A 15,765-nucleotide genomic window follows, 5' to 3' on the forward strand; every position below is an offset into this window, starting at 1 on the left:
GTTAGGGAGCTCATGAGTCCCATCAGTGCCTCTTTGGTTTGGTTTCTGTGGGGCATATTGCCTGTGCACTGAAGTGTGTAGGACTGATGCCCACAGTGACTGGTTAGGAAAAAAAAAAAAAAAAGTTTTGAAAGGTCCAAGTAGAGGGATCCTGACTTACAGGGATGGTGTTAAGATACACATGGTAAAGACTGGGAAGTAGCTAGGTACTACAGCAATGTGAGCCATTTAAGAAATCAAGACAGCAAATATTCGGTGCTGCACTTAGTTTTGTAGTGAGAACTAAATAAACATCTATAAACTTCACAGATCAGGTACAACTAGCAAGATTCAGGTTTCAGGAACATAACTAGATATAAATAGCCATGATGCTTAAAATGACAATTAAAAAAAAAATATTTGGAGGTATTGCTTAGGATGGGTCTGAGCACAGGCAAAGGAAGGCAGCAAAGGCAGCCGTGGAGGTGTGGGGAGGAGAAGCAGCCAGGCTTAGTCCTGGAATAGGTAGCATCAACAGCTGAAGTGAGCTTTCCTACAGTGGCAACCACTATCTTCTTTGCCTTTGCCATCAGAGGCGCCCCAAACCTGACAACCTCCAGCCTGCTCCACTGTCTCTGGCTTCCCTCGACCTCTCCCGAGGCAGCAGCAGCCCCACAGCCCTTCCTGGTCTCATCCCTCAGCCTGGGGCATGCAGAGTTGTGCTTATGTTCAAGCAGCTCCAAGAGCTATTCTGCAATGCAGACAACATGCGCCTTCAAAAAAAATTTGCATAAAAAAGCTCTCCCTATGACATTCTTCTCATCTGTTTGTCCAAACAAAAAAGATACATCTTCAGCACGAAGTGCGCAGTCAGTGTTGAACTCGCTGTTCTCTAAGGATGCAAAGCCCACAGTTGCTAATGAGTCTCCTTCCCCTGACTTTGAACCAGGTTTATACTGCCTTATTCTTGTACATTTGTTTCAAAGCAGAGCAAACTAACTTCACCTACATGACATCCAAACAGCTCTTCACATTCTTGGAAGCAGTATGAAGGCAGTAAAATATGACAGGCTGTCAGACTAAAATGAGGTGCTAAACCAGAAAGACTATTTTGGGACTGGAAAAATTCTTATTTTAAAAGTCTATTATTAGAAGTATTTTTCTATGAAGTTTTGATGGTAAAGTTATATCCCATCTCTGACTAGATCTCTCTGGCCTGTCTAATTGAAAAATGTAACCCGAAGTTTACAAGAGCACCCAAAACCTTAAATAATGCGAAACCTCAAAAGACAGAGATTGGGATCAGTAGTGTGCCAGGTCTCACTAATGCCATAAGTTTTGCCAGTTTATCACTTCAAGTCGGCCAGATGTTTTAGATCATGTCCAAACCATAAAATAAAATATAGCTATGAAATTTTGGGTTTAGTCATTCCTCTTTTATCTGTTAACATTGAGGTGAGCAGTGCTCCTGTAGCTGATGTTATTTCACAGGAATGAATGGAGATCTTAGATCTGTGGCTAGCTAGAAAGAAAAATTAAGCAGCTAGTGAAGCATCAGCTAAGAGGCTAGAAAAGGCTAATACTGCTTTGGCCATTTTGTCGGCAGGGGAGAAATGCCGTATCAGACAGCTCTCATTTTCTCTCCACACTTGGCATATATGGAGTGAAGGACTGCATAGACTCAGGCACTTAATTGATCTATCATGGTCTTAGTAGAGCCACAAAGTGGATATTTTAAAGAACACGAGGGTATGTACTTTTAAATGTTTAGTAGCGGTAATTGTATCTCCAAAGCAAACCGCTGCTGAAGTGTTGATGGCACCAGCCAATGGGACTTTTTTTTTTTTTTAATTTGTTGTACATCCCAATATGCCAAATGGACCTTAAAGAAGATTCTTGGCTGGCACAAATCCTTGTAGCTGCACTGACATTACCATATGAACTGACAGGATTTGGCCTTTATTTTCTACAAGCTGGAATCAATTAAACTAGCCAAAGTGGTAGAGACATTGTGAAAAATACCAAGAGGAAAGCACAGAGTAGAAGACAGAAATAAACATAAATTCAGTGGTGAATATACTTTAAATCATTTTTAGAGGAAAAATAAGTTTTGAGATTTTTTTTTTTTGAGAAAGTAGACATTAACAGAAATGGATATTGGTAGTAAACAAGTTTTGCCTCTAACCACAACAAAGACAGGATTACATTCTGCCCAAGAACCACTCAGAAAGTACAGAGGGTTTTCAGTGTTGAAATTTGCAGCTTAATTAAAAAAAATATTTAGTTTTGCTTTTTTTTAATTGGTAACGAAACATGCTTGTGTTTCATCAGAAGCAAAATCAGACAAATGGAATATCTAGATACTGAAATGCTGCCATGGTGACTCACTCCAATTTCAGCTGCACTGTGAGTCCTGTGACATAATGTGCTTTTCTTTTGATGGAATCAGTAGAAATTCTGGAAGCCACGAACATCCTGAATGACCCACTGTTCTTGTTAGATATCAGAATGCCCTGACAAATGAGATTGTACTAAAAAAAATGCAGAGAGCACTTTGCCAACCAACATGTCACCAGCTATGGGGACAACGGATCAAGAGTAGGTCTGAAAGCAACGATTCATCTTACACAGGCGGAGCAGACATCTTGGAGCAGTGACTGTATGCATCTACTGACCTAGGGTGAAATCAAGTGCACGGCTTTGGAGCGTATTCAAAAGTCCATTTAATACCATTACATTTGGGAAGATGAGAAGGGACAAGTTTCTTGAGGAGTGACCGATAACATTTGCCAAAGTGAAAGAGGTTTTGATTCACAGATTTGTCACAGTTGATTTAAAATAGTACAGCTTTTTGACTAAGGGTGTACTTGCCCGAGATATAGAGGGATGTTAACAAAAGGCAAAAAGCAGATTTATTTGCGGTGGAATTCTGCCACATTTTTCCAGCTGGGGGCAGGAATTCTCATAAATCGACAGCTGCAGAAGGCAGTTAATCTAAAGGCTAATCTCTGTATGTCCAAATCGCTTACGGACATATTTGCAACACATACATGAGGATTTCTGTATGCATCTCGATGAAGCCAAAAGAAAGAGAGTAGCTCACAGTATCAACAGTTCAGGTGCGAAAGTGGGTGGTGGGGAACGCTCATGCCGTGCTGCCTTTCACAGTAACCTTGCCTGGCAGCTCGCTTGGTTGTATTTGATGAATCCCTCAAGCAGCTGCCCTGGTCCTGTGCAAACCTGTTAGCTGAACCTCCAAAGCAAGCTGATTTTGCATTTCATTGTTCAGATCACTATAGAGACTATTAGAAAAGGCAGTATCTACAGCAAAAAAGTTTACTTGGTTCAGTGTTCAATTCCAGCCCCAATTTCTGGCTTTTACACTTGCATTTACATTTCCTCCTGTCAGCAGTCTCTCCTCCCTCTTCTTCTTTCCCGCACATTCTTTTCTACTTTCAGTTGTTCTGTATCTGTCATCCCAAATTGCCTTCATCCCCTTTTTCTCTACATTTTTCTGTGCTTTGCTTCCCTCTGGCTTCATGCAGATATGGACCCAACTAGCTTCTGTCTCCCTGAAAGAGTACCAAGTAGGGCAGACTCACTTCCATAACAAATCAATGGTCAACTGCAAGGAGAGCAGCCGAGGGCTTCAATCCATTCAGAACAGGGAGGAGTAGCAGCAAAAATTAATAAAACCCAAAGATAACAAGAAAATTTTCCCTTTTTTTTAACCCAAAGTAATCAGGCACTTAAAGAAGCAAGCAAGCAAGCAAACAAGCATAACAAACCCAAAATACTTGTCGAAAAGAAGAAGGACAGGAACTAAAAAAATTTCCATAGGACAATCAGTGTTCACCTACATGTTTGTTTTTGTAATTTTGTCTCTTGTGCAGCTCCAGTATCTCTGCTTGAACACACGTACACAAGCTCATGGATGCAAACCAGACACGGCTCCAAGCAGGTCAACAACACAGTTGATTGAGTTAGTTTTTGCTGAAGGACCTCACCCTCTTCCTATAGTGCCAACCTGCCCAAATTATAAAGTTAGTGTGTAGTCAGGGGATTTTACTGTTCCCTCTCAGGTGACAGAGCACTGGAACAGGCTGCCCAGGGAGGCTGTGGAGTCTCCTCTGGTGATACTCAAAACCTGCCTGGACACAATCCTGTGTGACCTGCTCTAGGTGAACCTGCTTTAGCAGGGGTGTTGGACTAGATGATGTCCAGAGGTCCCTTTCAATCCCTGCCATTCTGTGATTCTGTACCATGTGGGGGTGTTTGATGTGGGAAGTGTTGGCATTTATCAAAGACAAGAAAAACCCATCAGGTCTGCAGCAGTGAAGAGGAGAGGTCCCTGCAGCTCCAGTGAATGGACAAAATGCAAGCTGAAGAGGCTACATACACAGAGAAACAAATGGGCATGTGCCAAAGGGAGAATATTTGGACATTAAACCCATTCTTTGTTCAAGTTCCCCCAAACATTGAATAGAGTATGAATAGACTCAAGCTGCAAAGACACCAAAAACGCGACTCAGAAGTAGTTTCTAAAAAGCATTAGACAAATACTCCAAGGAAGGAAAAACAGACACTAAGATTTCTCAGAGTCGACAACTACCATTGTACACTGCTGAAGGGCGTGGGGGAATTTGTGACCAGAAAACCAAACGTTTGACAGTTAACGCTGGACATGTTACAATATTCTCAACATCAATAGGCAGTTTCTGCAGTCGTCGCCGAAACCGTTTAAGCTCAAATAATTCCCATGTTACACAGGAGCTTGTGAGGATGACAGAGTCTATTTTCATGTTCTTAACTGGGAATAAGTCAGTACAAGAAATAAAGAAATGCTATTGTTTTCATCCGAGCAGCTTCCATTTTTTCTGAGCAGGATTTTCCATTGTGTACTCACAAGGCATTGACAAACAAGCCAGCATAATGAAACCGCACTGTCTTTTCACCCGCTAACTTAAATAGCACATACGTAAAGTTTTAAGTACTGTGTGTGTCCTTTGAACACAACCTAGTATTGTTCCTGCTGTATTAGTCAGAATTTTTCCATTTTATTTATAATTTAAAGATTCAGCAATTCACATTATCATACATCCAGATAACGCTGACACACACGTTAAAAGTCAAATACACTTAGTTACTTTTAAAAGCATTATTGAGTTAAAGACTAAATTGGGGAGGTCTTATCACAAAAGCCAAGGCAAAGCCAGCACATTTCATGAAGTTTCTTTACCTTTTTTCTTTGGAAGTTCACATCGAGTTTCATTGAGGCGCACTTGTTCAGTGTGTTCAGTCGTCTACAGGGCAAAGCAAATTCAAAAGATTAGAAGCTTCTGATTAAAGGTCATGACTGTTGTAAGTTCAAAAGCTTTTCTCTTATCTGCCTGTTGGGTGCCAACTGCATACAACAGGCTTCAGAAATGATACTGGTCATATTATTCCAGGTTACAAGACCACTGCGTTAAAAGGGAATCTTAGTTTCACATTACTTGATAGTCAGGTTTTATACATTGCTTTTAATTCATAGACATTTAAGTACTTAGCAAAGGAAACAGATATAAACTAACATCTCTGATGGGTGGGGAAATGAGAAGAAGGAGGTAAGCTGCCTTCTGCAGGACCGTAACATAATTGGTCTAAAACACGGACTTCAAAGCACTGGTGAAAGACGAAAGAAAAAGATGCAGTCCCTCACTTTAGGCAGTTAGCACCTCCTTTAAAAAGCTGACATAAAGAACTTTTAGCAGTTAGTTAAATGTTTCTCCACAGCCGATTGTTCCTTTCCCACACCTGCGGATCTTACAGACAGGTTAACACAGCCAAGATGTAACAAATCTAACATCTTTAAATAAATATTTTTAGTTATTTTTGACCACGTTCATAATGCTGTTACCAGGGACTCTGTAAGGCTTCTGCTCCTTAAATCCAAGGCTATCCCATAATGATAGTGGGCTGAAATGACAAGCTGATAAAAATGGAAAGTGAATGTGTGTGTGTGCGCATATGCCCATGTGCAGAGACACAGGACAAGAAAGTATGCTCTTTCAATAGAGAACCTACCATGCTAATCATAATTGATTAGTTTTTATTTATACTTAAAGGTCCTGCTTCGTGAAACCATCCACCTTCTAAAAGCAGAGGCTCAGAGACGTTCAACTGAACGTTTTCCAGATTTAGGGCTGAATTTCAAAATAAAGAGAAGCAGAGTGAGAAAGCCATGGGGCCACAATACTCTTCTGTAGGCTGCCTGTATCTCCTGTGTCTTTGCAGCAAGAGCTGGCCCTGTTGCTTCTGGGGCTCAGGCTGCAAATCTCCAGCACTGATAACATTTGAAATGTATGTGATAAGTTACAAGGACACATGAAAAATGTATCACATCAATAATATAATCTCTTACATAGCATAAAAACATTATGGCATTAACATATTCATCCCCAGAACTTCTAATATTAGAAATCTTTTCAAATTGCCACCACTAATAAAGAACCAGGCCAGCAAATGTGGATCTTCCTTAAAAAAAAATCCCTCATAAAATATCACCTGCTTATTTGTAGATAAAATACTCCTCAAGCCAATAAACCCGTTATGCCATATCAGAATAGTCCTGTGCTCATCATATTAATGTGAGTATAATGCATGCACAAGCACACCCCACATGCATGATAGTAATGCTCTTGAAATAAACTTCAGACTTTGTGGCTCTGTAGCTATATCTTCAGCCTTCTGCCCACAAATCCTCCTCTGGGATTACATCTGTTATTGCAAAGCTCAACTTTTGCCCAAACATGGAATTTCTCAACCCAAAGTTGTATTTTCTTGGAGCCCTAGAGCTGAATAATGTTCAGCACTTCTTTTGAGTGCAAAATGTTTAAATTTGCATATCTATATCAATTCCAAATATACAGAGGCACAGACACATTTTCAAAGGACACCAGCCCAACTTTCTATCCTTGGAGACAGTTTCCTCTGAGAGGTGAACCAGAGGCTCAGATCAGAGTCCCTGCACCTCTGCATTAGCTGGCCTGTGCTGAAGGGATAAGTTTGTAGCCACATTGCCACACGGGTATGCCGCTGTATGCCACCTGAGTGCTCGTAGCTGTATACCCGAATCAAGCTGCCTCCATGTCCTCACACCTTTACATGGTGAATGGCCAGACGAGGGATGGGGAAGTGCTCCCTGCTTCCCTGACCTAAATGTGTCCTAACCAGGAGACAGGCATCAGCTAAATTCACACCCAGAGGCTCAGAAATCCTGAGAAACCACTGCCTCTTTTCAAGCTGCTCATCATCTCTGAAAACCAAGTCATCAACTCTACCTCCCTCGCTTCCATGAAAGAGACACCGAAGAAACTCTCCTGAGAAAGAGGGTTGTCTCCACAACAGCCCTTGGCAGGTGATCTCTGCAACTGTTTCCTCGGTAGTTTATAAAAAAACCTCTATACTTACTGCCCTGCCTATTTGCAGTTGTTAAGGAGAAGATGTAGAAGAAAACATTTTAAATAGAGGGACCAGTGCTCCTTCCACTCACTATGGTGCTGCTTGCCTTCTGAAAAACAAGGAGCAAGCCATGCACTTCAGGAGAAGGAAGACAAGGAAGCAACTGCCCTTGACGTACCCTTCGCCCTGTTTTCACCCATGTACCTCTGTACATGTCCAGCCAACAGCAGAAAGTGTCATGGCATTTCTATTAAAAAGCGCTGTTTCTTCAGCACAGAAAGGTGCAGGAAGCACAGATCAAACCAACAAGACTGTCCAAAGCCATCAGTTTCCCATTCACGGCATCCATGAGTGAAACTGTTTCAGCAGGGACTGAGAGGTCATTTCTATAAAAGTGAATATTGTTCCTGAAACCAGAGGCTTGGGAAGCCACACCATTGTCCTGGCTGCTTTCTAACCTGGCTTTGCTGTGAAGAACTTGCTCCACCAAAAACAAAATTACTTTTTACTGGGTGCCAGGGGCTCAACTTCAGGTTTTAAATTCACTCACCCACAAAACATCAGCATGCTTTCTGGAGTTCTTCCAGTGCTGTGGAAAGATTTGCCAGTGAAATTAGAGAACTAATGATCATATTTGTGAGCTTGCCGGGTACTAACAACTCCAATCAAAGCCAGTCTGTTTCAACTTCTTTTACCTTGTTGATGTGCCAGTGGTGGCAGAAAGCTTTTCTCATCTGCTTAATGTCATTAGATGACTGACAGCCAAGTCCTCAGCATATCTTTCAAAAAACAAAAAATAAAAGTCTCTGGCTACAAAAGGCTGTCACCAATGTCCTAGTTAATGTGAGAGAAGCACTACTTTCACATCACTTCTTAAAAACATAGGAGAAGGCTCCCTGTTAGTAAAGTTAACAAAACACAAATTCCAGGCTTGAGAAAAGGCAGGAAAAAAACATTAAATAAATACAAGAGAGCCGTCTATATAAAACCCAAAACATCTAGGATGTGTTTGAATGCTTGTCTGGAAAATTCTGCACTGTTCAGGGGGAAGCTTGCAAAATACTCATTTCAGCAAGTCCTTCACTGATGTTAATTTTATTTCTTCTCCAGGCCATCACAGGTAAACACTACCTCTACGGTTTAAAGGCTGTTGGCTGCTTGGCACAGTTCAAGTTTTAAGAGCTTGGTTTAGGGGCCTATATATCAGACTGTTACATACTTGTTCTTCATATTCCTAGTATTTACGTGAATACAAAAAGTACAACATGGCTTGGCTTTTCTTTCTCACTCTCTTATCACAGTGGCCACAAAAGTTCCCAGAGCAGAGTTGGTTGCTGCTATTTTGGAAACAACACAGAGACCCAGCTATAAAATTTTCATGCCCAATTACTATTTTGGCAGGCTGACAGAGTTCGCCTGCAGATTGCACGGCAATTTTCTATTGTTCGTTACGCAATAAAATCTGAGTGGAATCCCTTGATAGATATGCCTCTAACCCAAAGGCCTCAAATTTGGTCTTTACTCTGCCAGATTTTCAAATGATACTGTAAACAGCAGGAGTGTTAGAATATCTCAGAAAGGTCACTGAAATCTTTTACAACAGGGGGTCCTAGGCTTTCTGACTAAAATACTACCAGCTGCCTTAAAAAAAAGGTTCTTCTGCATTTGTGCCTCATGTGTTCTTGTACGCTGCAATGCCATAAGAAAACTGATTATAAAATGAGATTGAGAGTCTGATTTCAACCCACAGGAGCAGAGAAATTCAGTGTTTATGCTAGAACCATTACCATTCAGAGCTAAAACTCTGCTCAAACTGATTATCCACTCTGGCGTTCCAGCTTTAAAATTATCCTCCAAACAAAAATAAGAAACCCATTTTGTTCAGTGCTATGGGCTGAATGCACTATTAGTCAGTGTGAAGGCTTGGTCAAGCATAGCTTCGAGGGCAGTTTTGGGTGTTTGAAGAATGGAAGTTTGTCTCCCGTCCTGGGAATCGGTGCATACAGAAATAATAACCAACCTTTTTTTCAGTTTTCTGTTTCATGAAAGTGCATCATAGCCTGTGGCTCTTGCATGATATACTGGCATGCACCTTGTAGTAATGCCACCACAGAGCAAAGCAAGGGTAGAAAACCGGCCACAGTGGCTAGCCGAGCTGTGAGGATTTCCAGTATATTGGAAAACTTGGAGGATGTTGGTTTGATAGCTAATACAGTAACAGACCTGGTACTGAGGGCAGTGGCTGACACTGTTTACTGTTTCTGATGAACCTGAATCTTGACATTTGGCACAACTGGTTTTTACAGGTCGCTCTCAGATAAAGGTTTGGAGCTGCTGAGTTACAGCAAATTAAATGTCTGCAATCTGAAAATATAGCCTGTACATAATACCTGTATTTCTACCTGGCTAGTATATGAGGTGTTGTTCCTTTTTTAGATCTAAACTGTTTAAAAACCTCCAAACAACAATTTAAGTCAACAGGTTGTGTCTTCTGAATAAAATCATTACAGAAAAAGTTACTAGACCCTTTATCTTTGAATAAAATAATTTGGAAAGGTCTGTGTCTGTGCTTATGTACTACAGGTCTCAGCAGTATCACTTGATTTAGGCTAATACAAAGCATTTTGTCACATAGGTGCATCTCTCCAGCTGCTAGTTTGTTTTCCAAAACCTCATCTTTCAATAAAAGATGAGAAGAATCAGTCTTTAGCTGTTCAGCTCACAAAAAAATCCTCATAAATACATAAACCTAGTGTAATTGTTGTAGGCATATCTGTGAGCCTACAGAGAGCCTGAAGGAGCAAGAGATGAGCTGTTCCCATTTAGCTGTGTAGGTGTTGGATGCCTGGCGACCATGACTGAAGTACTAGCATTGCCAATTACTTCAGAGAAGAAAGACTGTGGAGGGCCACAGAGCTATGCAATGACTGCACCTTACCGTTTGCTCTCATAAGAAGGAGACAGGGACAGATATCATACTTGCATTTTTGGAAGGTCCTTCAACTTTGTGGGAAAGGACAGAGGGAAAGAGATTTCAACCTCCTACCACTTCTCAGTTCCCAAACTACAGCAAAGTATGTCTTCTACCATGCCAGACTGAAGCAGGGGGATGCATATATGTGTGGAAAGAAGGTTTCTCTAGGCATGGGCATAGCAATCCCTCCCACCAGGCCGTACTGAACAGCAGTGAATCAAGTCTGCAGTTATTCTGCTCCTTAGCATCCTTGAGAGCAAGCACTGAAGAATCCAGGGCTTTCCTACTGATTTGTCTTCAGACACAAAGACTACTACACAGAGAGAGATAATGTTCTGTTCCTCATATCTGTAATAGACAAAATGAGAAGCAATAGGTCTCATAGGATTCTCCAGGAAGAAGAGTATCTCCCAGGATGTTGAGATGAACTCTCTTCCAGCCCTGTTTTCTAAGGTTCTCATAAACCCTCTCTGCAGTCCTCCATCACAGACTCATTAATCCCTGCAAAGCACAGTATGATGTGCAGTGGAACAGCATACACTCTATGATGACTTTGGCCACAGTTGTAGAAGGGGAAATAGAGTTTTGTCCAATTATCTTGATGTTGGTGTTGTGAAAGTTTCCATAACATGCAATAAAGTCTGCTTGGTTAGAGGCCAGATGCTCCTTTGTCCTTGCTGAAGAGGAAAGGAGCAGAACCCAGCTTGAGCTGAGCACAGGAGAAAGAAGAGGGGAACAATGCCTCTGCAATGTGGTTTTGCAAAACTACCACAGTATTGCTGCTTCTTGAGTCCTGGGGGACAGTATTTGACCAATGCAATACAGTATATTCATCACAGGCATAGTATAAAAAGCTAGATAAACAGCAAACACAAGCCCTCTGGGAAGGGCAAACCAGTGATTAGTTGTAGCAGCTGTAGTACTGTGGGGTTCTGGTCCCACTTCTGTTACTGGTGCCAAAAGGAGAGTACCAAGGGAATCGTAGCAGCATGAAAACCACGTCTGCTGCCAGAGAAAGTACTTGCTGAATTCTGAGCAACGAAGTTTCATCTTTTCTGCTGTGCCTGGACATAAGAGTTATTGATGTGCAACTCAAATGTGACTCATTTATTCAGGGCTTGCTTGTACTACTGCTAGTTCTTTCTTAAGAGGCAGGTGTTTCAAACCCATTGGATTTGGGTCTTCTCAATTCATGTGATGTTTTTCTATGAGTGTAGTGGGTCCTACAGGATTTTCTGTAAGAGAAATTAATTCAGAATGGTATCATTATAAGTATCATTGCTTAATTCACATGGACAAGCTAAAAGCTCTGCTGCTATGCTAACAATAACAAACCAGCTCATGTTTTTAAATTATCAGAAAATAAACTTATGTGTTACTTACCTGCAAAGAGGTTCTACAAGGTCCTTGTCAAGAAAATCATGATCTTTCTTTACTGCAGCAATGTCAATGGGAACCTGGGAGTCTATAAAAGGAGACACAACATTAAGATGACCACTTGCTATTCAAATGAAAATACATTGTCTACATCTAAAATGCTTTGCATTTGTTTCTCTAGTATGACCAATTTCACCCATCTCTGGTTCCCTTCCAGCTGTATCAGAGCTTTCAATCACTTTATTGTTTGTTTTTCTGTTAAACATTATAGTTGAACGTCTCGTGCACCAAAGAGAGAGCAAAATTATTTCATTTTGGCTTTAATAAGATACTCAAATGTTAGCTGTTCTTTCTAGTGTCTAGCACAAACAAATGAGATAAAGGCATTACCAACACACTTTCTTTATCCACATGAGCAACAAGTTTCTCCATTCACATCACAAAGACTTAATGAGTTATTTGTTAGACAGACTTTTCCCATGAAACAGAAATGTTCTGCACTTTTTGCTTTTAATACAGGTCCCAATAACAATGATTTCAGACAAAGGGTTAGTCGAGTAACACAGACCAAAAAAATGAGCTGAATTATAACCCCCAATATTAGCTAAAAAGCCAGACTAGTCTGCTGGAAGCTGACGTTTGTAATGAAAAGTGACATGGCTGCAACACATTAGTGGGCTCTGTAATGGTGGGATGGGTTCCAGTGCTGTGGCTGCTCTCCAGACTGCTCTACCATGCTTAGGTACCGCAGCAGGACGCTGGGATACAGGAACTGCAGCCAGCATTTTCAGACACTAATGCTTAATACCGACATAATAGATGCCTGTAAAAAGGACCTTGTAAAAAGGACCTTGTTTTCAGAGACACAGACTGTCTAGAGCTCACATTAACTGTACGGTAACTGTGGGAGCCCAGTACAGGTTGTTTTTTGGAGGGAACATCCCTTTGAGTTTGGCATGCAGTGGGCCTTCTTTTCTATGGGGGAGTTGGTTTTTGAGATACTCTGATTACAAGGCAGACACAAAAGTATTACTGGGCACCCAGGGACTGTGGTAGACACATATCTATGTCAGCTTTAGTCTGGCAGGCTTATTAGTCTCAGTTCCTTGCTGGGTTTAACTGAGCCGGCCTGGCTCCTGCGGAGGCGCCTGAGCATCTCTGCACAGGGCTCCTAGTCCCCAGGTACCCGAGCATCTGATCAGGAGGCAGCACCTGGGGACCTCAGCTGGCCATCAGAAGCCATGGAGGTGTCCCAGGCATCATTCTCCCCACTGCCCTCAGCCCCGCGTGAGGGGATGGACATCATCCGCGCCGGCTCTCTGCTAAGCTGGCTCTGACCCACAAGGTTTCTTGGCCATCACTCCGTGTGTGGAGCCGTGCTGCCTCCAGACCCAAGCTGACCCTGGAAGGTGTCCAGCGGTGTTTGGCGGAGCTGTGCTTTGGCTAATAAGCCTGAGCAGGCCTGAGCCGGCTCTGTGTCTCTGGGAGAGAGAATATGCAGTTTGGGAAAAATGAGGATCAGCTGCAGTTTCCCTCTCAGCATGGAGCTAGAGAGAGCAGGAAAAACCCAGCCCCAGTCCCCGAACAGCTTCTGAGCTCAGCAGCAGTGCAACTACTTGCCCTGCCCTTGGGGAAACTGCTTCCCTGGGCATGAACTTTACAGCTAGGAAGGGGATATGGCCATTTGCTTTGAGTTGGTACCAAAATATTGGCTTTTCTTGCTTTGATAATGTAAAATGCAGCTCAGATTAATCACTTTTGGTAACTGCAAAGTTCTCAATCTTATTTTCAGTAAAATTGAAATTTTCAGTAACTTCCAGTGCTTTTGATCTTATGCTAGACAGTTCAGGAAGTTTAAAAAAAAAGACACCTATGTATTTGGATTTTTTGTACTTGTTTTTGTTAACCTTTCAGTTTTACACGAACTACGTCCCTCTTTTTTTTTTTCTTCCTATGGCTATGACGGCAAGAATCTTACTTTTCTTTAGGCACTGGTATGACTCCAGCAGCTGAGGCTCTGTAAAGCAGCCAGCCATGGTCATAACTCAGTCAAACATAGAGTTGGCTGACTGTGAGCTCTCCTGGCAAGGGCCCAGTGCACTTTCAGTACCGCACAAAGAGGAGAAAAACCTACTTACCCTCATAGAACTGAGCATATTGGGGAAATCCAGCTGCACGTAACCAGTCACACGCTTCCTTTGCTTCAATTTCTGAGCAGAAAGAGAAAAAAGAAAAGTTCACACTGTTATTTTGCATTAGAAGTTCTTTTGATTATAAGGAAATAGCAAATAGAGTTGGTAGTGGCTGTTTGTTGCTTAAATGTACAGTCACCACTCTGAAGTATTTTTTTATAGCATCTGAAAATATAATAGGGTCCCTCAAAGAAATCCACCTGCCTCTGCAGGACCCTGAAGTTCGCATAGGCACTCGGTGACCAGGATAATGTGTTAATCACCTCCATGCAGGAGGAGAATTTGCTCATCCAGGTTTGTGGTCCTGTGTCCTGTCCTTCCCCACGAGCAAGTTGTCGGGGAGACGTGAAGATGAAGCAGGGTGGAAATAGGGTGTCAGGGAGCACGCACTGTGTTTTGTCCTGCTCTGACTCTTCTTGCAGAGAAAAATCCCACCTGAAAGCCACTGAAAGCCCTGCCAGAAAAACCCAGTGCAGGTCTAATGTTACTGAAGGGACAATCACACAGGTAGGATGCACCTTCCTACATTCATCCATTTGAATGCCATTATGTAGGCTCCCTCCATAGTCAATAGAGAGATAGTTGCTTCCAAAGGGTGATTCATTTCACCTTAATTAGTGTCTAAAATAGGTGGGATAAATCAACTACTGACAATACTTTTCTCTTGTGGCTGCTAACAGAGCAAGGAGAAACAGCTACATGTACGTCTGTGCAGCTAAATAAAATAGATACAGGCAGTAGCTTCAAGCACTGGACCCCAGACTGCTCACTCTTTAATTTTAATCCGCTTCCAGGCCTGTTTTTGACTGTTTCAGTTATCTATCAAGACAAATCTTTTCTTAAGAAGGCTAGTACTAAGCAGTGAGAAGAGGAATCAGTCTGTGTCATCTCATCCCTGCCTCTCCACTATTTAGAAGTATGGATGCAGCTGATGCTGGACAAGGTTTCCCCTTTCAAACAGCTTTCACTGTGTAAGATGCATTCTACCCCTATGGAAGAGGTGGGGGAATCATAAGTTGGACAAAAGAATAGTCCCTCCTTATTTTGAGGGTGACAGTAGGGATAGGTGAGCGTGAAGGAATGGAAGAAAATCATGTTCAAGAGGGGGACTACATAAGACGTAAAGCTTTCTGCACAGGAGGGGCAGATCCACCCTGTGCAATGACTGAAGAAGAAGTAAATTAACGTCAGCTATATAAAAACAGAGGATAAATTTTGACATGTCTCCAGCAAAAAAACCCTTGGCAATCCAGCAGTCACACACATGGTTATGCACCCAACTCCTGAGATGACTGATGTATGTTGACAGTAGGGTACCTCAATTTTTACCAAGCTCCATGGGCCCATTTTATGGAAAGCAGTGTGCCAGGTCCAGCTCTGCCCAGCACCCACACTGCCTGTTTGTGCAGCTGCTCCCAGAGGAACTGGAGGAACAACTGAAAACAGAGGCTTACCCAGATAAATGTGGGTTTCTGGAGAAACCTGGGCAACATCTCCTTGCTGCCCAGATCTAGACCAGGATCTACCACTTGAACAGTTTTCGTTTACCAGATCAAAGTCAAGACACATATCTGCACCTCTTACATTTGCAAAACGCTAAGGAATGGAGTGTGCAGATGCTGTTTATTATTCAGCCTGAATGAACCAGTCAAGGGTTTTGGCATATTTGTGCCAAAATAGTTGTAAAATCTAGGCATGCATAATACAAAATCATAAATGTAAAACAAGCAGTGGAACTGGAAAAAGAAAATCAGGCTCAGTTGCTCTTCTGCATGTTCTGCCTTGCATGCAAAAAATATT

The 15,765-nt window shown here is 42.0% G+C and overlaps 1 protein-coding gene across 4 annotated transcripts in view; it reads right to left on the bottom strand.

Annotated features, from left to right (window-relative positions):
- Nucleotides 1-15,765, bottom strand: part of STARD13 (StAR related lipid transfer domain containing 13) — a 259,540-nt gene that overhangs the window by 22,605 nt on the left and 221,170 nt on the right. For all 4 annotated transcript variants that reach the window (XM_086481875.1, XM_086481877.1, XM_086481878.1 and 1 more), the window contains 3 exons: nucleotides 13,912-13,983; nucleotides 11,780-11,861; nucleotides 5,219-5,282 (listed from right to left, as the gene is read on the bottom strand). In XM_086481875.1, the coding sequence (XP_086338001.1) occupies nucleotides 5,219-5,282; nucleotides 11,780-11,861; nucleotides 13,912-13,983 (218 nt within the window). The remainder of the gene's footprint in view (nucleotides 1-5,218; nucleotides 5,283-11,779; nucleotides 11,862-13,911; nucleotides 13,984-15,765) is intronic.

The sequence above is a fragment of the Leptosomus discolor genome, chromosome 1 (genome assembly GCF_034619465.1).
Source record: "Leptosomus discolor isolate bLepDis1 chromosome 1, bLepDis1.hap2, whole genome shotgun sequence".
NCBI classification, from domain to species: domain Eukaryota; kingdom Metazoa; phylum Chordata; class Aves; order Leptosomiformes; family Leptosomidae; genus Leptosomus; species Leptosomus discolor.